The sequence below is a fragment of the Manacus candei genome, unplaced genomic scaffold (genome assembly GCF_025592945.1).
Source record: "Manacus candei isolate 608988 ecotype Guabito, Panama unplaced genomic scaffold, ASM2559294v1 h1tg000159l, whole genome shotgun sequence".
Lineage (NCBI taxonomy): Eukaryota > Metazoa > Chordata > Aves > Passeriformes > Pipridae > Manacus > Manacus candei.
In genome coordinates this window covers 2,749,348-2,774,217 of record NW_026138207.1, presented here as the reverse complement: position 1 = coordinate 2,774,217, position 24,870 = coordinate 2,749,348, and the positions used below count along the sequence as shown (strand labels likewise).

The 24,870-nt window shown below is 39.7% G+C and overlaps 1 protein-coding gene across 2 annotated transcripts in view; it reads left to right on the top strand.

Annotated features, from left to right (window-relative positions):
- Positions 1-245: 245 nt before the first annotated feature.
- TUBGCP3 (tubulin gamma complex associated protein 3) overlaps positions 246-24,870 on the top strand; it is a 60,009-nt gene continuing 35,384 nt past the window's right edge. For both annotated transcript variants that reach the window (XR_007900828.1, XM_051772820.1), the window contains exons 1-7: positions 246-534; positions 11,250-11,357; positions 13,218-13,285; positions 14,449-14,526; positions 15,161-15,378; positions 19,404-19,576; positions 22,251-22,369. Coding sequence is in view for 1 of the 2 variants with exons in the window: in XM_051772820.1 (XP_051628780.1) it covers positions 459-534; positions 11,250-11,357; positions 13,218-13,285; positions 14,449-14,526; positions 15,161-15,378; positions 19,404-19,576; positions 22,251-22,369 (840 nt within the window). In the remaining variant the exon portion in view is untranslated. The remainder of the gene's footprint in view (positions 535-11,249; positions 11,358-13,217; positions 13,286-14,448; positions 14,527-15,160; positions 15,379-19,403; positions 19,577-22,250; positions 22,370-24,870) is intronic.

Genomic DNA, 24,870 nt, shown 5'->3' with positions numbered 1-24,870 from the left:
GTGATGGCCTTAGGAGGCCTCCACCTTCTCCACTTGTTAAAGATTTATGTTGAAGTGAATTTTTGCTTTGATGGAATGTGACATCAGAGTTTTTGAGGGACAGGTGAGAGGGCGTTTTCCAAGAACGGAAAGATGTTGCAGAGCGGGAACGTTCCGCTTCCCTCCCGGGGAATTCGGGGGACGTTCCTGGGCGGTGCCTGCCCCGGAACCGCCGCGCGGAGCGCTCCGGGCGCGCGGGGCATTGTGGGCGCTGTGGCCGCCGCTGCGGCGCTCGGCGGGTCCCGTTAAAATGGCGCCGTAGGCGGCGGCAGGAACGGGAGGTGTCGCCGGGTCCCTGCGCTGCCGAGCGGGCGGCGCGTGTTCGCCTCTCTCCCTGCTTCCCTCCGCCGTTCCGCCGTGCCTCTGGCCCTGCCGCCCGCTCCCTCTGCCCCGCAGCTTCTGCTGCCTCCCGCGCGGCGATGGCGACTCCGGACCAAAAATCCCCCAACGTTCTGCTGCAGAACCTCTGCTGCCGCATCCTGGGCAAGAGCGAAGGTAACGGCGTCCCCCCGCCATTCCCGCGCCGGCGGCGCTCGGAGCCCGCGGGCGGGGGCGGGAGCTGCCCCGGCGGGGCTGGAGCGGTGTCGGCCCTCTCTCCCACCCGGCAGGGAGGGTCGGCGCCCTCCCGGCCCCGGGGGCGGCAGCCCGGGCGGTACAGAGCTGCCGGCCGGGCACGGCAGCGGCCCCGTCAGCCGGCGCCCTCCGGCGAGAGGCGGCTTGCGGCGGCTTCGTGTCCTCCTCCTCCTCCCCCGGAGCGCTTGGCCGGCTGCTCAGGGCGCTGTCCTCCTCGGGGAGCGGGGCACCCCTGCCCGGCGGCGTGGGGCGAAACGGGGCTCGTGTGCACGGCGAGGAACCTCCGCCGGTGGCTGTTCGAGTGGAGGCACTGGCGTGCGCCAGGTCCTCTACAGGTCCTGTGTCATGATGCTGCTGTGGTCCTCCAGCAAGGAAATGAATCTCTTGCCTGTGTTGACTCCTTTGCAGTCAAGGCAAAGCCTGTTTTTAGTAAGCAGTCAGAAGGTGGAAAGGAGGAGGTGCATCTGCTGAGTCTCTTTTTTAAGCTGCTGTTTTTATAAACATTGCTCACTAGACAAATTTATGCAAAAGCTTCTATTACGTCGGTTTTCTTGTATGAGAGATGACTGTCTCCCTCATTAGCAGTAGCTGTCAAGTCTCTTATGTATTTTCTCCCTCCATGCCACTCTCTTCTGACAAGTTCCTCTGGTTACCTTTAGCTATTTCCATGGCAGTAACTAATAATCTTGAGCATTGATCTATTGTAAAGATAGGTTCAAAATGACTAAAATGTGGCCTATATTTGAATTACTGCTATCTTAGAAAACTAGAAAGTGAGTAGCAAGGTACAAATATACCTGTCTGTCTCTCAGACTTTGTTTCTGTCTACTGCAGACAGCACAACCTGATCTCACACCCCATCCCTGTCTCTGAGCTAGAAAGATAGGAGTTTAATGGATGAACTGTTTGATGGATGGGGAACCAGTAGGATGGCCACATCTAAAGAGTTGTAGTCAATGTCTTGGTGTCAAAACAAAGATCAGTAGAAAGTGGTGTCCCTCAAAGGCATTGGGACTGATGCGGATCACTATCTTTGTCCATAGCATAGACAGTGGGATTGAGTATGCCCTCAGAAGATCTGCAGGTACCACCAAGCTGAGCAGTTCAGCTGATATGCTGGAGGAAAGAGTTACCATGCAAACCTTGAGAGACTTGAGGAGTGGGCCCGTGTGAACTTCAAGGTTCAACAAAGCCAAGTGCAAGATCCTGCACCTGGGTCCAGGCAATTCCCAATGTCAGTGCAGACTGGGGAATGAATGGAGCAAGAGCAGCTCTGCAGAGAAAGACTTGGGGGACTAATGAAAAATTCGATGTGAGCTGGCAGTGTGGATCCCACAAATCCAACTATATCCCGAACTCCTTAAAAAGAAGCATGGAGAGCAGGTTGAGGGAGGTGATTCTCCTGTCTCCAGTCTGCTTTTGTGAGACCCCATCTGCAGTCCTGTGTTCGGCTCTGGGGTCCTCAGTAGAAGAAGGAGATGGACCTGTTAGAGCAGGTCCAGAGGAGGACCATGAAAATGGTCAGAGGGATGGAACACCTCTCCTGCAGAGAAAGTCTGAGAAGGTTGGGGTTGTTCAGCCTGAAGAAAAGGCTCTATGGAGATCTTATTGTGACCTTTCAGTTCTTAGAAATGCTTATAAGGAAGACAGACTTTTTACCAAGGCCTAAAGTGACAGAACAAGGGGTAATGGCTTACATGGTAGGTTTAGATTGGACGCAAGGAAGAAATTTTTAACAATGAGTGTTGTGAGACACTGGAACAACTTGCGCAGAGAAGTTGTGGATGCCTGGAAGAATTCAAAGCCAGGTTGGGCAGGCCTTTGTGCATCCTGGTGTAGTGAAAGATGTCCCTGCCTATGACAGGGGAAGTGAATTAATGGTCTTTGAAGGTCCCTTCGAGACCAAATCATTTTCCAATTCTGTGATTCATCTGAGAACCTTGGAAGAAGAATTATCTTCACTGAACTTAGTGAATAGGGACTCCTTCACAGAAACACGCTGTTGATCCATTGAACTCTAAGGGCATCTTGATCTAAATGATTCTATGACCAACAGCTCTTGATTACTGTGTTTTGTTTTTCAAAATATTTTCCCTTTCCATTGCATTTTTAAATCTTCTGCAAGGCCATAAATTTCCCTTTTCCAGAATCTATAATATTTCAGTGACAGGAATTCCTAATGTGAGATTTTATTAGGATGTGGTAAGTTTCTGCTCTTCCCCTATCTCCACCAAATCAATGGTGAATTCTAAACTGTTTAATACCTCTTGTGTTCTTATGTAACCACGTTTCTTTTAGCAACTGATTTCACATCAGTGTATAATTCTAAGGTGCTCTTATACCTCTGCTTTTAAAGCTGTTTCTTGCTTTTAACATACTTTGGAAATTTTTTTTTCCTAATACAATTGGTATATGTTCTTGTTTAAGAACACTTCAAGTATTTACTACCATAAATCTCGAATTATTGTGCTAGTCCTACTTCCACAAAGGAAAAAAAAAATTGAAAATAGATTGTCTTGCTTTATTGGAGTAGTGGATGCCTTTTTGAGGACATTATTTCTCTATTGCCTAATTCCGTTTTCTTCATGAAAACAATTTTTCTTCATGACTCTGTTTTCTTAGGTTTGGAAGGGAGTGCAACCTAAACTCAATCTAAGCTTGTTTCTTGGTAGCATCTTATTTGCGTCTGTGACACTTACAAAAGAGCATGAGAACAGAAATGGAAACTTCTGTTTGTCAGTTGAGGTCTGAGTGTTGAGGAGAGATGGTTCACTTCTAGCAACTGAGGATCAAGCTTCTTTTTGAAACCATAGTTTCTATACATCTCAGTATCTCCTGACTGGAATAAAAATTTTATTTGCAAACAATACATGCAAAAACACGCGAGAGAACTCTGATTTTTGTCTTTTTTTTAAAGTAAATGTTGAACTTGTTCCTGTGTGTTGGGATTCTGTTAATTTAACTTCTGTGTGACTAATGAAAGGGGAAATTTTGCCCAAATTCACAGTAAGTTGCTGCATGCAACCTGTAGCCCTTGAGGGGCTACTTGAGGGACATACAACTTTAAGTAACAATTTAAAAAAAGGAAAAAAAAGGGTTGTCTGTCAGATTTATCACCCATGTTTTTGTGCATGTGACAGATAGGAAGCCCATCCTTTCTCTTCTCTTTATTCCTGTGTTAGGAGGGACTCTAGCACTGAAACCTCACCCTTCTAACATAGGACTTCTCTTGAAGTAGTCAACTGTAGTACATATGTTAGCTTAGCTGTTGATTTAAAATGCACAGAGGCCAATAAATCAAAAGTTCTTTGATAGTCTCAGTCATGAAAAATGTGTATGGTGGTTGGACATAGAAACCAGTGGGAGTACAGGGAATAAATAAAGACAGTAAGGGAATTTTGTTAGTACTGGCGGACTCTGTGTTGAGGAAATGCATATATCCCTACATGGTAAGGAACCCATCAGACAAGTTACTTAGCATCTTGCTGTTTTTCAGGCTTGTAACTCTTAACTTTCTTTCAGCACAAAATAAGTTTGAAGTAAGGTATTTGTGTGTGGTTGGTGGTCTGTGTGCAGCTTCTCCCCTCCTTGTGTACTGACGAAGTTAGGCTGCTTTGTATATACACATTCTCTTTTTTTGAAGCAAACTTTACAAGTATTATCAGTTTAATCTTTGGTAAGTAATTCGTGATGTTCGATTACTTCTACAGAGTTTAAGGGAAAGAAACCTTAGATACTTAGGAGACCTTTAAATTTAGTAGAAAAAAATTTAGTAAACTTGCATAATAAGAAGCTGAAAACATTCGTCTTTAACCTCTTCTGTAGTTTGCTTGCTGTGAATGTGAAATGCAAGGTACAGATGTAATTGGGTGAAATTTAATGGGTAAATAATAGAAAAGAGTTGAGGTTTGACGGTCTAATGGTTGTTCCTGCCTGTGTGTTCCCTTAGTTTGTACTTCAGAATTTTTGTTCTACCTGTCTGTGTTCTTTCTCAGCACTTCTGTGGTGTTATGTTTGTGAGGAAGCTATGGCTTCAGGAGGAGCTGAAGGGTTCTGTTTCTATAATGTCTGTCTGATAAAAGTGCACTTAGGGCTTACCTGGGCTTACTCTGCATCTGTGTCTACACTGTGCAATCCCCTGCCTCAAGTCCTCTGAAAACTCTCCATCAAGGATTGTTTTCTCTTCTGCCCGTGATGGCCTTAGAAGGCCTCCACCTTCTCCACTTGTTAAAGATTTATGTTGAAGTAAATTTTTGCTTTGATGGAATGTGACTTTAGAGGCTCTCCATAGTGGAGCTATCCTCTCTCTCTTCCTCCTTATTGAGGCCACCCACCAAGTAGATGACTTGCTTTGTTTCCAGAACCAGTCACCTGAATAGACCTATTTGCTGAGGTTTTTTTGCAAGCAGCTTCACCTCTGAGAAATTCATTACAAGATCTACTGAGTTATGTGGAAGAACTCTGTATTTTGTTTAAAAAACCACTATCTACTTCAGTATTTTTTTTCTTTTAAGGACAGAGGTTTGGAAACTCTTTGCTCCTGTGCTTTAACCAGTTATCAAGAAAGGGCTTAAAGCTTTCCACGTTGCCATGTATCTGCAGTCACCTACTGCGCTTGGTTGGTGGCCTCTGCACCTGCAGTTGGAGCCGTTCTGACCTCTCCCTCATGTCCTCTCAGCATCCAAGAACTAGTGTACTGGTTTTGTATTATCCATATATTTGTATTATCAATATATTTGTATTAGCCTGTGTTTATCCAGGCTATCCACCTCACTTTCACAATTAAACCTGATCTTGCAGCGAGAGCTTTCCTACCTGTGCAAAAATTTCTATAATTTTTTTCTCCCCTCTGTGGGCTCCAGCAGTTATACAGGGTTGCCTCTTTTTGAACAGTGATTTTAATCCTTCTGACAAGGAACTTCTTGTTCTTAGCTGTCTTTCAGAAACCTCCTAGTAATCTTAGAGACTGTAGGCAAAGTTGTCACTGTAAGAACTCTTAGTGCCTCCAATGGAAACAAATGGTATTGCTGTAAATATTCAAGCTAAATCTATTTGGTTTTGAATCCTAAAAAGATTTTTGTGTGCCTAAGTACTATGGGATGTGTGCACACTCCAGAATGTAGTATTTCAGTCTTCAGAGAGCAGTTTGCTACCTGAAGTCCATACTATGGCCTTAATTTCATCTCTGTAATGGCAGTGATAGTTTTGTTATTGCTGTTTGATTTGGGTTTTTTAACATCCATTCCAACAGTTCAGAGTTCAAAATTTTATGGCTGTGGGGAAAGCCTAGAGTTCATTCAAAAGGTGATGTGGAAGGCATTTTATTCATGCTAATAATAGAGCAAATGCAAGTTGATAAAGTAGGCAAAAATTCACAGTGAGGGCAAGTCCTGAGAAGATTGTGTGACCAAGTTGCTAATAGTCCAGTGGAACATTCTTCAAATAAATCTGTTTACTGACAATGCAACAAGAGCCAGCAATATTAACAGAATTAAAGAATAATTATGTTTTCTGTGCTGTGCTTCAAAGTTTATGGACAACTTCTAAGTAAGGAAAGACATGGGAGTGTGTGCAGCTTGGGCTTTATTTTGTGATTTTGTCATTTTTTGAGTCTTTTTTTCCTTTGTGGGAAAGGAGTTTGGAGACTAGGAAAACAGTTAATTAACAATAAACTTAAAATACTTCAACTAAAAACTTGCATAAACAAAAGAGAAGTTTAAGATAGTTGACTAAATCACAAGACATGAAAAATTAATTTTTTTTCAGAAATACTTCACGGAATCATACAAAGGCTTCGCTTGGAAGGTACATTAAAAGTCATCCATTTCCAACTCCCCTGCATTGGGATGGGACACCTTCCACTAGACCAGGTTGCTCAAAACCTGGCCTCGAACACTTCCAGGATGGGACATCCACAACTTCTCTGGGCAATGTGTTGCAGTGTCTGGTCACCCTTGCAATAAGGAGTTTCATCCTAGTGTCTCATCTAAATGTCTCCTCTTTTAGTTTAAAATCGTTCCCCTTTGTCCTATTACTACTTGTGTGGAAAGTTGCTCTACCTCTTTTTTTTATAACCCCCTTTAAATACTGAAATGTCTCTGCATGGAGCCTTTTCTTCTCCAGCTGAAGCACCCCAGCTCTCTCAGCTTATCTTCATAGGAGAGGTGCTCCATCCCTCTGATCTTTGTGGCCCTCCTCTCTGGACCTGCTCTGACAGGTCCATTCTTGTGCTGGGCACCCCAGAGCTGGATGCAGGACTCCAGGTGGGGTCTCACAAGAGCAGAGTAGAGGGGCAGAACCACCTCTCTTGACCTGCTGGCCGTGCTGCCTTTGATGCAGCACAGGATGTGTTTGGGCCTTTGGGGCTGTGAACACACATTGCTGGCTCATGTCCAGCTTTTCATCCATGAGAACTTTCAAGTCCTTCTTTGGAGGGCTGCTCTCAATGAGTTCTGCCAGTCTATATACTCATGTCTGGGATTGCCTCAACCCAGGTGCTGCACCTTGCATGTCATAACTGAGCTGGTCCTAAAGTTGCACTTTTGAAACCCAGTGTTTTCTACAGGAACAATCAGTTCTGCTTACAATGTGTGTAAATTCTCATCAATAACAAAATAGGAACACTAATGGCATTTGAGACAAGTATTTTAGTTTATCAGTATATGATGTGTTAAATGCAATTGTGTTTTTCCCCAGGTAATACTTCATAGTGATGTAGAACTTCTCATATAGGTAAAACAGAGGAGATACAGCAGCATTACTGTAGTGACAAGCATAATATTTGCTCATGGTGTACCTGAGGAGGTAAAGAGCTTTACAACTTTTCTTCCAAGCTTAGTTTTGCAACAATAACACTTTAGGCGTTTGGCAAACATTTTGTAACAGGAAAGAAAATTTGTAGGGTTTTTTCCTTCAGCATGTTTTTTTGGCAGCATCTGTATCAGAGTAGTTTGCAGCAATAGTTGATAGCTGGTCAGTGCCACCCCTACACCACTGAATGCAGTTTAGAGTGTAATTATTTTACAATAATTTTGCATCTGCATTTAAGCAAAACTGTTGTCTGAGATGACATACAGCTAATTGGAAAAAGAGTGGAGAGAGTTTGCTAATCTTTGAAGTCTTTCAAGAAAGAAAGTGATTATTGTTTAGTTTAGCTAAGCTTTCTTTAGAATGGTCCTATAGTTTAGAAATTATGTTTACAGACATATTAAAATAATGAAATGTTGTCTTTCCAGGAAACAAGGTTTCTCACAATCATGATACATTAATGTTTGGAAAACCAGTTTCAATTACTACTTAGTTTTTTTCAGGAGTTCACTCCCACCCCCTTCTGGAAACTTCAATTGACTATAACAAACCTTGTTTAAAGAAATGTGTAAGAGTGTGAAATGAATTTCAGTTCACTTCCTAAAATTATAAGTAATTAGAAGCTTCTTTATAGCAAAAGTCTTGCTGAACTTCAGCAAGAAATATTTCCTCTGAAATACTGGCTTCTTGGAATTGGACGATTTTCTGTTCATGTCTTGAACTTTTATCTTTTGTCCTTTTTCTCCTTGATTTCTTTACAACCAAATTGTTTCTGTGCATTGCTTCTATATTTTTTTCATATGCTACACTTGTACTTTCTGCAGCTTTAAAATACTGTTATCTGCCTTTTGGAATAGTTCACTTCTAATACTGCACTGTGCATAGGAAAGTTTGAATGGCTGTGTGGAGTGTAGATCTTTGAAGGATTGTTAGATTGCTTTGCTTAAAGGAGAGGGTTTTAAAAAAACTATTGGTTTTTTTTTTTCTTATGATTCACAAGTGAAAGTTCTGTTCAGCTGTGTGGCTGCTTATCAGTATCATTAACTGTGTGTGTATTACTTAAGGGATATAGTCTGAGGAGAAGTGGCTGTATCCATCTGCATTCACTACTCTGATCCAACCTCAGGAAAGCAAGTCATGGTCAATGTTGTTTTCCCCCCTCTACCCCACAAACAGTTGCATCCGTTTCATGCATCAGGTATATTGAGCTTCCTGTTACATGACAGTCATGCTGTGATAACTTTTTGGTGAAGGATATTCAAATAAATGGCTATGTATTTCAAGTCCATCTGCTGTTATAATGGTTGTTCTTTCAGGAGAGAAGCAACTAAATGTGCCTATCAGTGACAAGCTATGTGAGTTTTTATTGTACTGGCAGATATCCGTATTAAGTTGTGTTTCATCACTTTAGGTACTGAAGTTATTTTATAGATTCATAAAAAATAATCTGAGGAAACACAGCAAAGAATTTTTTTTTTAAAGAGAAACTGGACTTGATATGAATAAAACATGAAACTCTGAATTAAATGTAACAGGAAACCAGTCTTGCTATGAAGCTGTTGAATTGTCAGTGCAAATCTGTATGTGTAAAGAGCAGATAACTTTGTTACATGCTCACCAGTAGTGTGATAAGTTTAAAAATCAGGATTTGTTGGATGGAGTTGTAGTCTTTCAACTAGACATCTTTCTCAGATGTCTTGTTAGGGCAGTATGGAAAATACTAAGTTTCAGTGCTTTAAGTAGTCTTCCTATGGTTGGTATTGACGTAGAAGGTTGTTATAGAAGGTTATGTATCTTTCTTAAAACTTTCCTGTTACAGGAAAAACTTTCCCCTTGCCCATCTGCTGCTAGGTGCACAGTTGAGGAATTAATGGAACATACATTGTTTGAGATAACTTTAGTTACCTGACTAAAGTATCTGACTTTAGTTGACCATGCAGAATACTTTTTGAAATCTCGAGTTCTGTAATGACATGCTTTAAACTTAAGAATTGAGCAGAAGTAATTCCTCATACTTAACTCTTCACACCTGGTTCATCAGTAGGTGGACTCGTAAATTTTTAAGTTCTCTTTTCAAGTCCTTGTTGCAATTGAAATGTTGCTTAGTCTAAGAGTAGAACTATTGTTTCTGGGAGGCATTTAAGTCGTAGAGATATGTAGTCTGAATGTTGGCATTTTCTTTTCTGACAGTAGAAACAATATTCTTGCTTCTTCTGTAGGCTGATATTGCCAAATACTGTTAAATGTTAAAGATTTTGTCTGAGCAAACTGTTTTCCTGATTGTGTGAGGTACTACTTTGTATGAACTAGTTAATGTTAGCTGTTCTACAGATGTGTTCTAGCAGAGTAGGACCAGTGGGTGACATATTACAAGACAGTAAAAAATAGATATTCAAAATGAATGTGGGGCATTAAAAAACAATCTAGCACTTAATGATTTCAAATTTCTTCTTTCCATAAATTTCTGGAGATTTTAATGCATTTAGTCAATAATTGACTCCTAGTATTTCCCAGGTGACTTTTTTTTAAATTGTAAATATTAGTGAATTTTAGAGATGATAAATGCTTCAAGTATTTCTGCTTCTAGTGGTCCTTTACCTTATTTCATTTTTCTGTTCCTTTAGTACATATTTGTCTTGGCCAGCATCCTTGCTTTTTCCTTGGCTGAACCACTACTGTGTTACTCTGTGATTTTTCTCTGAAAGTTGACTGCTTAACAGACTAAATAACACGTGAGGATATGATGCACACATAATTGTTATATACAGAATTGCTTAGGTTTTTTGTTTTGTTTTGGCTCTTTTTTCTTTTTTTTTTCTCTGAAGTGAAAGGATTCAGGTAGCTGACTAACTCCTATATTTTCTTGTGTACCTTTCCTCCTCGTTTTATTACAGTTGCTTCAGTATAAGGAGTAGAAATGTATCTGACATTTTGTAAGGGCATTTGACATGTCTGTAGGGTTATTTGCTTGTTTACTTTTTCGGGTCAATAAATGGGAGCATGACTATGCTGTGAAGACAATAATACTGAGCTGGCCCTATCTTTGTGTTACCAGAGTGTTAATCTTCCTGGAAAGAAAGATACTTGCACTTAAACTGTACTGCTGAGCAACGATATTAAAAACAGAATTATTGCATGAGGAAGGAGCAGTGGAGGGAAGTCACGAAGTTGTGACCTCTGCATTAGTGTCCACATTATGCATTGGGATGTGATGCTGATATCTCTGAGCAGGCTTTGAACCTAAGGGTGAAACAGTGCAAATTGTTTTATAAACGAAACCAAACCTAAAAATAGGATGCAATCTGATAAAAGCACTGTTGTGGCTATCTGAGTGAAGATCTGCAGATAGGATAATCCAGTTTTGCTGCTTGGGATGAGAGTGTGCCTGGTGAACACATCTGTATTCCTCCTGTGTGTAAACTGAATTGTGTGCCTCTGTGTCAAGTCCCACAGCGTTTCTGTCTGTGGGGATGGGCAGAGCCAGCTCAAGTATGCAAATGCTCTCTAAAAAACTGGGTAGACCTAAGTGTCTCTTCCATCAGCATGGAATAGGAAAGGCTTTTTCACAAATTTCAGTGCAGTTGTTTTGTGGAGTGTGTATACTTAGTTGTGTTTGAAGTATAGCATTGATACTATGGTAAACTGGGTTTTGCTGCCACCTGGTTAGAAGTGTGTCTAAGAATTATGGTATAACATTATCACATATAAGCGAGGTACATTTATGCTGGATTCAGACATAGCAGTGTAATTTCGTGTCTTAATTTCTTTATTTGTTTTAATAAAATTTTAGTGTTCTGCTTAACAGAAAGAGTTTTCATCTTTTCTTTCAGCTGATGCAGCCCAGCAGTTTCAGTATGCAGTGAGAGTTATTGGAAGCAATTTTGCTCCCACCGTTGAACGTGATGAATTTCTGGTAGCGGAGAAAATCAAGAAAGAACGTAAGTGCATCTTTGTTCCTTTCTTAGAAATAGGAGGTTCTTCATGAAGTTATTTGATCAGTTTATTTCTCTGAAAATGTGACAGCTCTGCCTCACAGATAGTCATCTAATCTGTTATTAATGCTTACCTCCTGAAAATGTCATGATGCAAATTCCAGTAATACTCTAGCGAATATTCCTGGGTGGCTATTTGTATTTACAGCTTAGATTTTTCTGAATACTCAGCTTGGACTTTCCTTGCCATTTACTTTGTATCTCAACCACTATGAAAATAAAAACCAATTAATATTGCGCTCCTTTCACTTTAATAGTACTCAGAATTTATGAATTAATAGGTTTTTTTTAGAAGATATTTTTGAGATGTGCACTTTAGAAATATTACATGTTGGCACAATTAACTTCATGAACACCTGTGTGAAAGTTGCTGAATGAGTATCCTGGGACTTGATGGAATTGGTTGTGACTTACCTGATATTTCTTGACTTCAGTTTCTCTATAAGTTTTCGGCAACCACCTTCTCAAAACCAAAATAATAGACTATGATTTCATAAGTTGTGTTGTGGTTCCATTCCTTTGGGCTCTGTGCTGGTCCAAGTCAAGTGTCACACTGTGTGAATCCATAGGGGTTGTGATGCATTCTTCTTGAAAAGACAAATACTGCTTTCAGCAGATTGTCTGCTATACAGTAGCATGTCCTGAAACAATTACTTGAAGTCTGCTAGTTAAATTAAAGCTTCATATTTGGGCTTTGAGTATTCAGTCAGGGAGATTGAATTGAATTAGGGTGACTGACGTCAGTGGTTGTAACTGTTTTAAGGTCCACTTGTAGTGTCTGCTAATGCAGGGCTTCTGTGACTTGCTGGTAGGCAAATAAGGCCATCAGAATTCCTCTAGCTACAACTCTGAAACACTGGAATCTGCAATATACACTTTCTGCATGATGAGTTTCTACATGCTTTGGTTAGTTCTAGACAGCGCAGCACATATTCTTTGGGCCTGTTGCCAGGAGTTTTGAAGAGGGCTATCTCCCTCATCTTCCTTCTCCCCAACTTCAGCTTGTAGGCTGATGGAAGTGGTCATGTAACAAGAGATTAGATATATCCTTCTAACTTTACATTTATCTTGGAAATACCATACAGGAAATTACTTAGCTGGCAAAGTGTATGTAGCAGTGACTTTTGATGCTAATTAACATATCTAACATTTAACAGCTATTTTTCTTATTGCTAAAGTTTCTTCAGATGTTTTTATCTCCTTGTTTTTCTTAACATGGCTCTTCTGACGTAAAGTAGCTTTTCTGAAGAAATGTTAGTTTGAAGATGGTTTTTCCCCTGAGAAAAATACTTGTGTTATGTAACTGGCATTGATTGAGACTATTATTTTTTGTAATATAAGAGTTGCATGACCTTGGAATTCTGCTTGACTTGGAGTGAGTAGCATTACTAATAGTTTTTCCTGCTTTTATTGCCTAAAATAGACACAATTACACTTAGTTTTGTGAACAATTACACATAGTTTTTATAGCATTCTTTAAGACATATATGCTTTCGGTTATGTCCCTTAAGTCCCTAAACCTACTATATGGCAGACTAGACTTTAAAAGGGCACTTATTTAGAAGGCGTATATTTTGATTGCTCTAAGAAAAACAGGTACTTACATTGAATTGCTTCTGATGCAAGAATTTCCAGGACTGTAATGCAGATAACATGAAAACAGGCAAAATGAGAAATGGAATGAAGCTGTTCATCATCACTAAGCTTTCTGGGGTAGACCTTCTAATTTACCACAAATATATAATGTTAGAAATAAGTATTATACTTCTTTCAAATTTTAAATCTTTTTTTTTTTTCTTTTAATAGTTGCGCGACAAAGAAGGGAAGCAGATGCTGCTTTATTTTCAGAACTCTACAGAAAACTTGGTTCACAGGTAGTGTAAGAAACATGTAAAGAGTAAAAAACTGAGAGGACACATCTGTCTGATGTTAGAGTTGTTTTGGAGAGTGCTCAGGTCATGAACAATATTTTTTTCTGAAAGGTTAGTTGAATACTGGAACAGCTTGCCCAGGAAAGTTGTGGTGTCTCTATCTTTGGAGACAGTCAAAAACTGAGTGGACAGTTGCAGGCAACCTGCTGTAGACATTCCTGCTTTGAGCAGAGGGATTGGACTAGACAATCTTCAGTGATGCCTTCCAACCCTAATTATTTTGTACTTTTTGTGAAAAAGTTTACAAGTTCTTTTTTTTTTCTATTTAATTGTAAATAGGAAGAGAATAAAGGATACATTCTTAGTACTTGAGTCCAGTTGTATGAAAGGGTACTTCATGTGAAGAAAGGAACTCTGTAAAAAATAGAAGTATTCATTTGATATGTAAAACTGATGAATTTTCTCATAGTTTATTTTACAGAAATCCCTTGCAGTATACTGATTTTAATAATTAGGGTTCTCATGCTTCTGAATTTTTAAGTGCTCCAAGTCTGCAATGTTGAAAGTTAAGGGTTTGTTGACTTTGATTTTTCCAACACCAGTGTTAATCAAAGAATACTGTATGTTGATATTCTGACAAAAGATGTTAGTGTAGAGAAAACCTGAGTTTAACAGGATAATACTACGATGGCATTTTAAGTAATAAAAATTGAAACACTTGCTTTTGAAGCCTCTTTGTAAAGGAGAGTGAATGGGAAAATGGAGAAAAGACAGTTCCTTGCTTAAAATTTTACCATGAGTATTCCTTCTTCACATTGAGGTTACATTAACGTCCACACCTGAGATGTTTTAAATGGTGAGAGTATGTGGGAATGCTGGTAAAAGTTCAGCTCTGTATAAACCTCATTCTTAGTAGCTATAAATTTTAAATTGAGCTTACTTGCTGATCTCAGAGCAGGTGAGAGTTCATGATTTGAATACAGTGGAAAAAATCATAAAATTAGCAATACAGAGGCTGCACTGCACATTCTCAGTTTATTCAAAATGTGTTAGTCTTATTTATCAGGAAAATTTATTTATATGTACATATATGAGGCTTCATAATTAAAAAAATCTATTACTATCAAGAGCTAAACTCATTTCTGTTTGTCTTCATCTTTTTAAAGGGCGTTTTGAAAAACAAGTGGTCAATACTCTACCTCCTGCTTAGCCTTAGTGAAGATCCACGTAAACAGTCTAACAAGGTAGACCTTTGTTACTTCTGAGAAACAGTAAATGTGTGTGACTTATTTTAGATGTCATAAAGAATCGTTATCCAGACTTAACCAACACATCAGGTTGTGTTTGTGGGAGTTGTGTGTGAGGCTGAAAGGAAGAACACACTTGACTTAAGTGTCTGCAATATGTGGTATAATTTTCTTACACTAAGTACATCTAAAAGTTGGAGCTGTCCAACATTTGTAGCTGAAGTTGTGGCTGTATTAGATGGGTGGTTTTTATGTTTGCTTTTGGTTGGTGGTGTAATGTCTGCTCATGTGCTAATGAGTTTTAAATGGAGTAGGGAAAGCCAAATTTCTCCTTTGGTTGCAGCTCTGCTTGCACCAAAGTGCTTTTTACAGCTATTGCTAATGACACTTTGCAGGCAAAAGGAAGCTATGTTGCTAAAAGTACTTTAGCTCACCACAAGGGACTTTTTTGTCATTATATTTGCATCAGCAAACTTTTCTTTGCATAAATGTGATCTTCAGATGTTTCTTGTGTTCTAGATATTGCACTTCTGTTAACTAAAGATGTGACTTAAAGCAACTCCCGCATCTTTTTTTTTTTTTAATTTTTCTTTTTTATTATTCCTCCCTTTTCAAATCCTTTTCTTTTCAGGTGTCAAGTTATGCCACGCTTTTTGCTCAAGCATTGCCACGGGATGCTCACTCGACCCCTTATTACTATGCCAGGCCTCAGACCCTTCCACTGAATTACCAAGACCGCAGTGCTCAGTCTGTCCAGAGTTCCTGCAGCATGGGGAGCAGTGGGATCAGCAGCATCAGCTTGTATGCCCTAAATGGGCCAACACCAACTCCACAATCACTCGTTCCAGGGTAAATTTTACCTTACAGATAGGTTTGGAGAAGAATTAAAATGATCTGCTGCTTTTTTTTTTTACCTTTCTTTTTTTTTTTTCTTTCTCCCACCCTCCCCATTTTTATGCCATTGGAAATTCCACTGTAGGTGCAGAGAAACTGAGTTCCTTAGCTGAACAGTTCTGAATATCAGGTGCTGGCATATGACCATATGAAACCATAAATGGTTGCCCAAATGTATCCATTCTTAACCACCATCTTCTTGTCTCTTAATTTTCCTTCCCGCCCCCAAGATTTGTGAAACAAACACAAATTCACAACAGAGCATTTTCAGAAAGGACCAAAGCTTTTTTCTGGGTTGAAGATACACTCTACTAAAAAACTGTATTTGACATGTTATTGAATTCATAGTGTGGAAATAATAACTAGTGCTGACAGAACTGGATTTTATTATTATTAATAGGCTCTAGAATACAAATACTTATTTGACTTTGTCAGTACTAGGTTTATATTGTGTATCTTGAATACATGGATAGAGGATGCCTTTAAACTAGGAGCAACAGGGAGGATTGAACCCCACAACTGAGTGAGGAAGTGACCAACCAGGATAGTGAGCGAAAGATGCAGGGTGATGTGGGCAAGAGATACCTTGAAACCAACAGAGCAGGGCAGAAGGGAGTCCATCCAACTGTGTGCACAGAAATGAGGAACGTGGAGAGGAAGCCTTATATGGAAAATTCTCATACTTTTTCTGGAACATCAGCACAACTTTGCTGGAGTGCTTACGCACTAACACATGCAGTGTGGGGAACAGAGGAGGACTTGAGGTGTGTGCAGTACTAGGGCTGTGATCTTACTGGAATCACAAAAATGTGGTGGGGTAGTTCATATGACTGGAGTGTTGCAGAGGTAGTGCCCAAGAAAAAGAACAACAGATAACTGGCAAAATTTGTAAATCTGTGAATCACAGGAAGTTAAACATAAGGCAAAAAGCTTTTGCAGTAAGGTGGGGTGTGTGTTTGGGGGCAGTGGGAATATTGTGAAGCACTGAAATGGGTTGCCCAGAGAGGTTGTGTAGTCTCCATGCTTAAAAATATTACAAATATATCTTGGACAATGCACCAGGTAACCTTCTGTAGTTGATCCTGCTTTGAGCAGGAGACTTGGAGGTGATCTCCTTTCCAACCTCAACTGTTGTATAATCCTGATACAATATAGAAAGCTATGTCAATGATGTTATTTCACATATCTGCTTGCTTAAAAATATCAGCAGAATTTACCCTGTTTCTTGCATATCTTTGGTCTGACCTGTTCAGACTGTTCCATTTTACAGCAATTTCACTGCGCTCTTTGGTCTTGTAATCTGTGAGTTGAACAACCCAGATTAGATCTTTCTGTTGGCTTCATTCCTCCCGAACTTCTCTTTATACCTGTCTTCCTTTTTTCTAGAATACATTCTTCTGAACAGTCTAAATTCAGTGTTGTACTCTGTTTGACATGTTACAAATGCTAAGAACAACAGAGCTCTGTCTTTGACAGTAAGACCAATTATCCTCCGGGCAACCGGCCTCCTGAGCTGGTAGACAGGAAGCAGAATGGACCCCCTGTAATCCAGGAGGAAGCAGTTAATGATCTGCTGAGCCACTTAAATGCTCACAAGTCTATGGGACCCATCCTAGGGTGATGACAGAGCTGGCGGAAGAGCTCGATAAGCTGCCCATCATCATTTCTTGTTGGTCCTGGCTAACTGGGGAGATCCTAGGCAACTGGAGGTTGGCCAATGTGACTCCCATCCAGATGAAGGGCCAGAAGGAGGATTTGGGGAACTACAGACCTGTCAGCCTGACCTCGGTGCCCAGGAAGGTTATGGAGTGTTATCACATGATCACATCTTGAGTGTGATCACATGGCAGATGCAGGACAACCAAGGGATCAGATCCAGCCAGCATGGGTTTAGGAAGGGCAAGTCCTGCCTGAGCAACCTGTTCTCCCTTTATGACCAGGTGACCCACCTAGTGGATGGGGGGAAGGCTGTGGATTTACTCTATCTGGACTTCAGCAAAGCCTTTGACACCATCTCCCATAGCATACTCCTGGCAGAGCTGGCAGCCCACGGCTTGGACAGGGGCACTCTGCTGGGTTAAGAACTGGCTGGATGGCCAGGCCCAGAGAGTGGTGGTGAATGGTGCTGCATCCAGGTGTCCTCCGGGGATCAGTGTTGGTCCCAGTCCTGTATGATCATTGATCATCTGGATTAGGAGATGGAATCTACCATTGGCAAACTCATGGACAAGACCAGGTTGGGTGGGAGTGTCAATCTCCTGGATGGTAGGAAGGCTCTGCAGAGAGACCTGGATGGGCTGGATCAACAGGCTGAGACCAATGGTATGAGATTCAAGAAGACCAAGTGCTGGGTCCTGCAGTTTGGCCAAAAGGACCCCCCTGCAGTGCTACAGGCTCGGGGAAGAGTATTTGGAAAGTGGCCAAGTGGAAAAGGACCTGGAGATGCTGGTTGCCAGTGGTGGAACATGACCCAGCAGTGTGCCCAGATAGCCAAGAAGGCCAATGGTACCCTGGCCTGTATCAGTTGTATCAGGAACAGTGTGGCCAGCAAGACTAGGGAAGTGATTCTTCCCCTGTACTCAGCACTTGTGAGGCCACATCTTGAGTTCTGTGTCCAGTTCTGGGCCCCTAAATTTTGAGGACATTGAGGTGCTGGAGTGTGTCCAGAGAAGGGCAATGAAGATGGTGAAGGGTCTGGAGCACAAGTCTTATGAAGAATGGCTGAGGGAGCTGGGGTTGTTTAGCCTGGAGAAGAGGGGGCTCAGGGGAGACCTTATCACTCTACAACTACCTAAAAGGAGATTATAGCCAGGTGGGGGTCAACCTCTTTTCACAGGCAACTAGTGACAGGATGAGAGGATGTAGTCTTATGCTGTGCTAGGGGAGGCTTAGGTTGGTCATTAGGAAGAACATCTTCACATAAAGGGTGATAAGATAAGGGCTGCCTGGGGAGGTGGTGGAGTCACCGTCCCTGGAGATGTTGAAGACTGGACATGGCACTTAGTGCTGGGGTCTAGTTGACATTGTGATATTAAGTTATAGGTTGGACTTGATCTTAGAGGTCTCTTCCAACCTCATTGATTCTGTGATTCTGTCTTACAGTCTGTGTTCTTGTTGGCCATCCCATGAGTTAATGATGTGATTGAGAGAGGAAACACATTCCTCAACTTTTTTTACATGGACATTTATTTTGCAATCCTATTCCATCTCTTCATGCAACTGCTTTCACAGCCTTGTGGAATTAGTATTTTGAGTTTTTTGAAAAGATAGGTATATTTCAAAATGTTTGCATTCAGTTGGTGGAAGGGGAGGAATGATCAGCAGCAAAAATCCCTTGCAAATATTTTGCAACTTTATTTTTCATCATGATGCAGAAATAGTCAGAAAGCTAGCTTATAGTCTTAACATTTTTTTCATGATTAAGATTTTCTCTGTGAGAAAAATTGACAAGTTTGAAAGGAAGGAAAATCAGCTTGTCTGGATGCTCCCTCCTTGATCACATCTTCAGGCACTTGATACAAACTATCTGAAAGAGTAGAGTAGCAGGAATGTCAACTTTGTCTTCTTTCTCTGTTTTCCTTTAGTTCTTTGACATGTAACTACGGTTTCAGGTAATAACAAACTTAAATATTTATGATTTTTATTATGACTGTTGTTTATTATTCTTATAGTACCTTCATTTTTAATCCATTTCGGTATAACTATGTTTTTCATCAGTTTTTGATATGATCATATTTGTCAAATTTGTACTTCCCCCCCCTTTTTTTTTAAGTGTAGGCTTATAGCAATCAATAGATTTCTTATATGTTCTGTACTCTTTTTTTAAGGTCCCTTTATTAAAAAAGAAAAAAACCAAAGAAAACATCCACAAAAAGCAAACTCAAACTTGGGGCATTTTTCAAAACTTGTACTACTCCATACCATGTAATGGGTATGGGATCAAGGTTTTTAAAAATGGTTCTTCCTTTTATCCTTTGTAGACAATCCTATCAAGCTCCAGGTGTTGGAGAGTGCCTCCGTCAGCAGCTGGGATCACGTCTCGCATGGACTTTAACTGCAAGCCAGCCTTCTTTACAAAGCACTACCTCAAAAGGCTTTTCAAATGCTGTGTCTCGTGGTGTGCCAAGGTCTAGGCGAGAAGGGGATACAAGTGGTGAGCAGAGATGTATTTGCTGAAGATCATTTTTATAAATTATTTTGGAATTGTTTTATAGCATGTTGATTTTTTTTTTTTTTTTTGAGGAGTGTTTTTCTAGAATGTGTTTAACAGAAGGATAGAAGGAAATATGCAAGACTAGTATATTTGGCCACAATCTCTCTGGCTGATGGTTAATGTCTTTTTGCAGTGGTTGGCTTGATAATGTGTTCTGGTCCTCTTAAAAGACTGACTTGATTCCAGTGTTTGTCAGTCAAGTGATTGTGACTTGTGAGCAGTGATCATTCCTGTGATGATCAGAAGATGCTACTGCTTTTAGAGTCAGAGAGCTCAATGAATATAATTTGTTGAAATAGATTCATCCATTTGTGATTATGTGTCTTTTAAAACTTGGAAATGTGCACTGGAATATAGAGATCTTAAAACTGTTTCTTCTTTAAATTAGCACAGCTTACAGTGGTTGTATTTAGAGCAAGTGACAAAAAATATTTTCAGTAAAATAAGAAATAGATAAATATAGAATCATACAATCACAGAATGGTTTGAGTTGGACTGGACTTTAAAGATCACCTCGTTCCAGCCCCCCTGCCATAGGCAGGGACACCTTCCAATAGACCAGGTTGCTCAGAGCCCCATCCAGCCTAGCCTTGAACACTTCCAGGCATGGGGCATCCACAGCTTCTCTGGACAACATGTTCCAGTGCCTCATCACCCTCACAGTAAAGACTTTCTTCCTAAATTCCTAATATTGCTAATTTGTTTCCTTGATTAAGTGGCTGTAAACTTGAAGCTAGTGCCTAGAGGATCTATTCTGAATTTACACAAGCATAACTAAGGAGAAATTGGTTAACAGGTGATCTCTGTGACAATTCTAACTTTCAACCCACTCTACTTTTACTGTAAAAGTGAGAGACTTTTCTGAATAAGAGAGCTAATGGCAGATGTCATCTTACAGTGCTGTTACTCTCTGGCAAGGAAAGATAAGAGATGCAGTTTTTTGTTTGTGCATTTTTTTTCTTTTTTTTAACAACTCTTAAACAAATAAATGGTGCATATTTAGAAGCTGAAATATAGCCTGTCTGCCAGACATCTTTGAGTAGCAGTGTACAAAGCAGCAGCTTATAGAACAGACAGAGTTGTACTGGTGTATCAGAGGGCAGCATTTGGTGTTATATATAAAGTAAATACATTTATATATACCCGATAGATTTAATATAGAGAAAAATATATAAAATCCAGTACTGCCTCTTAATTTGTTATACTGATTGGTGTGGAAGGCAATACTTCTCCTGTTGAGTCAGCCAGCAGCTGTGACGTTTTGGTTCTTATGTGGAATGGGTGTAAGGACTGACAGTTGTCTTAAATGAGTCAATTGCTGATGTAGAAATAGAAGTAAGACTGCATTCAGAATATAGAAGGCTAATGCCAAAAAGATACATTTGTATGAATATAAAATTCTTGTATAATTATGTTTTTTCTGTCTTCTAAAGTTGCTTGCTTTTATTTGGAGTTGTCTTCTTATTACACTTACACAGAGAGTGTAATCAGGCATATTGTCTGGCTGATGTTAATACCCATTGTATTATTTACCAAGTAAAGAACCATGCACTTGCATCTTTCACCATTTCATTAAGAGTTCCTAAAAAGGGCAAACTACTCTTATGCACATCTTAATGTTATGAGGAGAGACTAAGTTTTAAACAGCGCCTTGAGGTGAAGGCTACTTTTGCCAAATAGGAATAGACTTTATTTTTTACCTTTTTTTTTTTTCTGGGAAAGGGGATTTTTGGGGAGGCAAGCTGATGAGAGTAAGAGTGCTGTCAAAATTGGGAGAAGCATGTTGTAGCATCTCAATTTCTGAATAGTTGCTAAAATTGTTTCATTCTTGTTATCTTAAATGAAGTTACAAAACCAAATGATGCTGTTTTGCCCAGAAAAGGTTGGGGTAGTTTCAATAGCCTGCACAGAAGCTTTTTTGGTTTTTTTTTTTTCTTTAAATTAATAAATATCCTAAATCTCAATTATAGTCTAACCTCTAACTAGAGATAATAACCAGAAGCAAGCTGTATGCTGTAGTAACAAATGCTTTACTAAATCAAATGTATATCTTCAGAAACAGTATTTACACTTCACTGTTTGCCAGCTCCATAGCTGTTATGCAGCTGGCACTCTGGTTTTGATCACCAAGCAGTGGCATATATGATTGAAAGCCAGTATTAAAGAAGCAGCTTTTTCTTCTGGATTAGCTGTTGTTTTCCGAGGTGAATATAAAGAGATTATTCTGTAAGTCCTACTTAACAGCTTTAGCTGTTTGTTCGAAAAAAGATAAAGTTATTACAATGCTTGCCTCAGAAATTGCACTGGTGGTTGGATCAGAAAAGATAAAAGGTTTTAAGGACTGACTGATGTGTTGATTAAAATATAACACGCCCTGTGTCATGTAAGTTACTGCTCTGGGAACATCACAGGTACCATTAGAGGCAGGCAAAGGGAATCTGACTTTCTGTCTGATTGTTAAGAGTACCTAAAACATTTCTTTACAGATTATAAACACAGGCTTTATAATTCCTTTTTATTTTGGTTATGCTTCTAAATAGCTTTCTGAAGTTGTAATCAAAATGAATTATCTCAACAAATCTAAATACTGTTTTGTTTTTGTTTTTCTTTCTAGGCTCTGTTGAAATAACTGAAGCAAATCTTGTAAGAGACGTTTTATATGTCTTCCAGGGAATAGATGGCAAAAACATCAAAATGTGCAATTCTGAAAATTGCTATAAAGTAGAGGGAAAGGTACTGTATGGTGACTTGTATTTCATATGTGACCTGCGGTGTATGTAGGAAAAAACCAGCCATGAAAAACATGTAAAAAAGTTAAAATATTATTACAAATCTTTATTCCCTACCCCAGTTTTTTTGTTTGTTTCTTTGTTTGTTTTTTTAATACAAAAAAGTAGTTTCAATAGAAGTAGTTTAAAATTGTTTAAGTAGATTTAGGTTCCAGAAAGAAACTATAACATTTCACAAGACGAGACTAGACTCCCAACTCTTAATCCAGTAGAAAGACTCCTATGTTATGTCTTAATTTACACCCTCTCCAGCATGTAAAATATAAAGCAGATACAGACGTTTGACCACGTTCTTATTGGATTAAATTTAACAGCCTGAGATGTGGAATGGATGCAAGTCATTTGATGTCATGGTCTTGAATACAATGTAGAAGTGATCATCTAGATGGGTTCATGCAGATTACACGAGAAGGGACTGGTGATACAACAGAAGAAAGTGCTGATATGAATTTGAATGGAGGTGTCAAATAGGGGACAAAAGAACAGCAGAAATGCCTGAGAGAGGGAAGGTCTTCCTTTAAGGTGGTGAGATGTTAAGCATAGCTGCAAAAACACCTCTGGAGTGAGATTGGGTCAGCCAGAGCAAACAACAAAAGTATGGCACTAATTTCCTTAGCAGCTTCTCATTCAGTGTTTAGACAGGACTACCTCAAAGTCCTGTTTCTGCTTGCTAATTGACTTTCATGTTCAAAGGGAAAGACAATGCTTCTGATTTTTACTTGTATGAGAACTTTCTACTATATTACATAGTCCTAAAATGAAGGGGGAAATGACTTTTGGACCATTTCATGTGCCAAGAGCACAGTCGACAGGTCTGAATGTTGGTGATAACGGAGCTAATTTCTTTTATTCCCCAATAATAGCAAAAAGTTACTTTATAATGGTGTTTACAGCTGCTTAGTGGAGGGTAAATTAAAAACTTCTTGTTAAATCAGTTAAATCTTGTTTATGAACAGATCTTTTTTACTTGTAGAAGCTGCAAAGTTTGTAATTCCTCAACACCTGTGCCAAGTTAATTATGTTCCATATATAATTTAGATTATATATGGCGAAGAAAAGGTAGCATAATAGATTTTTCTAGAGGAGTGTTGAAAAAAATTAATCAATGACTGCATAATTGGCACTATAGGTTTCATTGGTGTTCTGTTAACTTTCATAACAAATAGGCTAGTTTGAGGGAGAAAGCTGTTTTAGTTTGAATTCATAATTCTGCTAGTACAGGGAGTTAATTACTGACCACAAACCACCTGAATAATGCTTTTGCCTGAGAACTTTGTCTTCAGTTATTTTTGTGGAGTCAGTTGTTTTCCATCCTTCCTCTTTGGCACTTTTACTGAGCTACTGGACCCAGTGAAGATGAAATTATTTGACTGGCTAGAGCTGAACCTGGAACTTTTTCTGACAAACAAGGAGGACTCCAGTTGTACTGACTGCATGTCAGGCAAAATAGTAGTCAAAGCATGTAGTTCTCACTCAGCCTTACAAAGAAAATATCCTTGTACACAGTCTGTTTTTTCTAGAAAGAAACACGCTTTCCAAGCTGTTATTCTTGCCTGAATGTTTTCTAATGTCAGTGTTAATATTAGATCTGATGGTGACATTCATCACTGGATAAGCTAGCAGTTTCTGATTTGATCTAGGAGACACAAATGTAATGACACTAAGCCAGTTTTTCTTGTTCCTATTTTAATTCCATGCATGTGTATTTTGCTCAATGCTTACGAAGTACTCTGTAGTTGCAGAATTCTAAATAGTTCTTATGCCATCTCTTTGGTTTTAGCTATGGGCAGTTTCTGACTGTGTCCAATTATGCTTGTTTGGGCTGGAATTTACCTTACAGAAGTTGTTCAAGAAGTTAAAGCTGTGCCTGTGTGGCTAAACAGGAGGACCAGGGACCGAACTCTGGTCTTTTACAACCAACTGGTGCAAGCCCACAGTGGTGTGGTTAACACATTCTGACACTGGTTGTTATCTTGGAGAATGCCTGTACTGCTAATTAAAAAGGTTTAATGAATGAGATTGCCAAAGAACTAGAAATCAATCTGCTTAGCTTGTTAGAGCACTTCCTTGCTTTGGTTTGAACTGTTCCAGCTGGCTCTCCAAGTTAAAATTGTCTGTAGAGGTGGGGTGGGCCCAATGGCTATGGACAAAAGTCAACTTCTGCCTCTTGGCCTATTTTGTCAGTCTGACTGTTTGGGGTCTTTTTTCAATGAATTTTGAGAACTTGATGATTGTGTTGTTGGGTAATGTGATAAGATATGGTAGGAAAAAAAATTTAAGTAGAAACAGTGGTCATTTAAAGGAAGAAATGTGCTGATTCAGATGAAAATAGTAGTAGTAGGGTGCTGGGACTAAGGCAGGGTTGCAGGGTGAGTGAGATACTAGAAGAAATATAGGAACAGACTAGAAGAACTCAGAGGGACACAAGATTAAATAGCTTCTAAA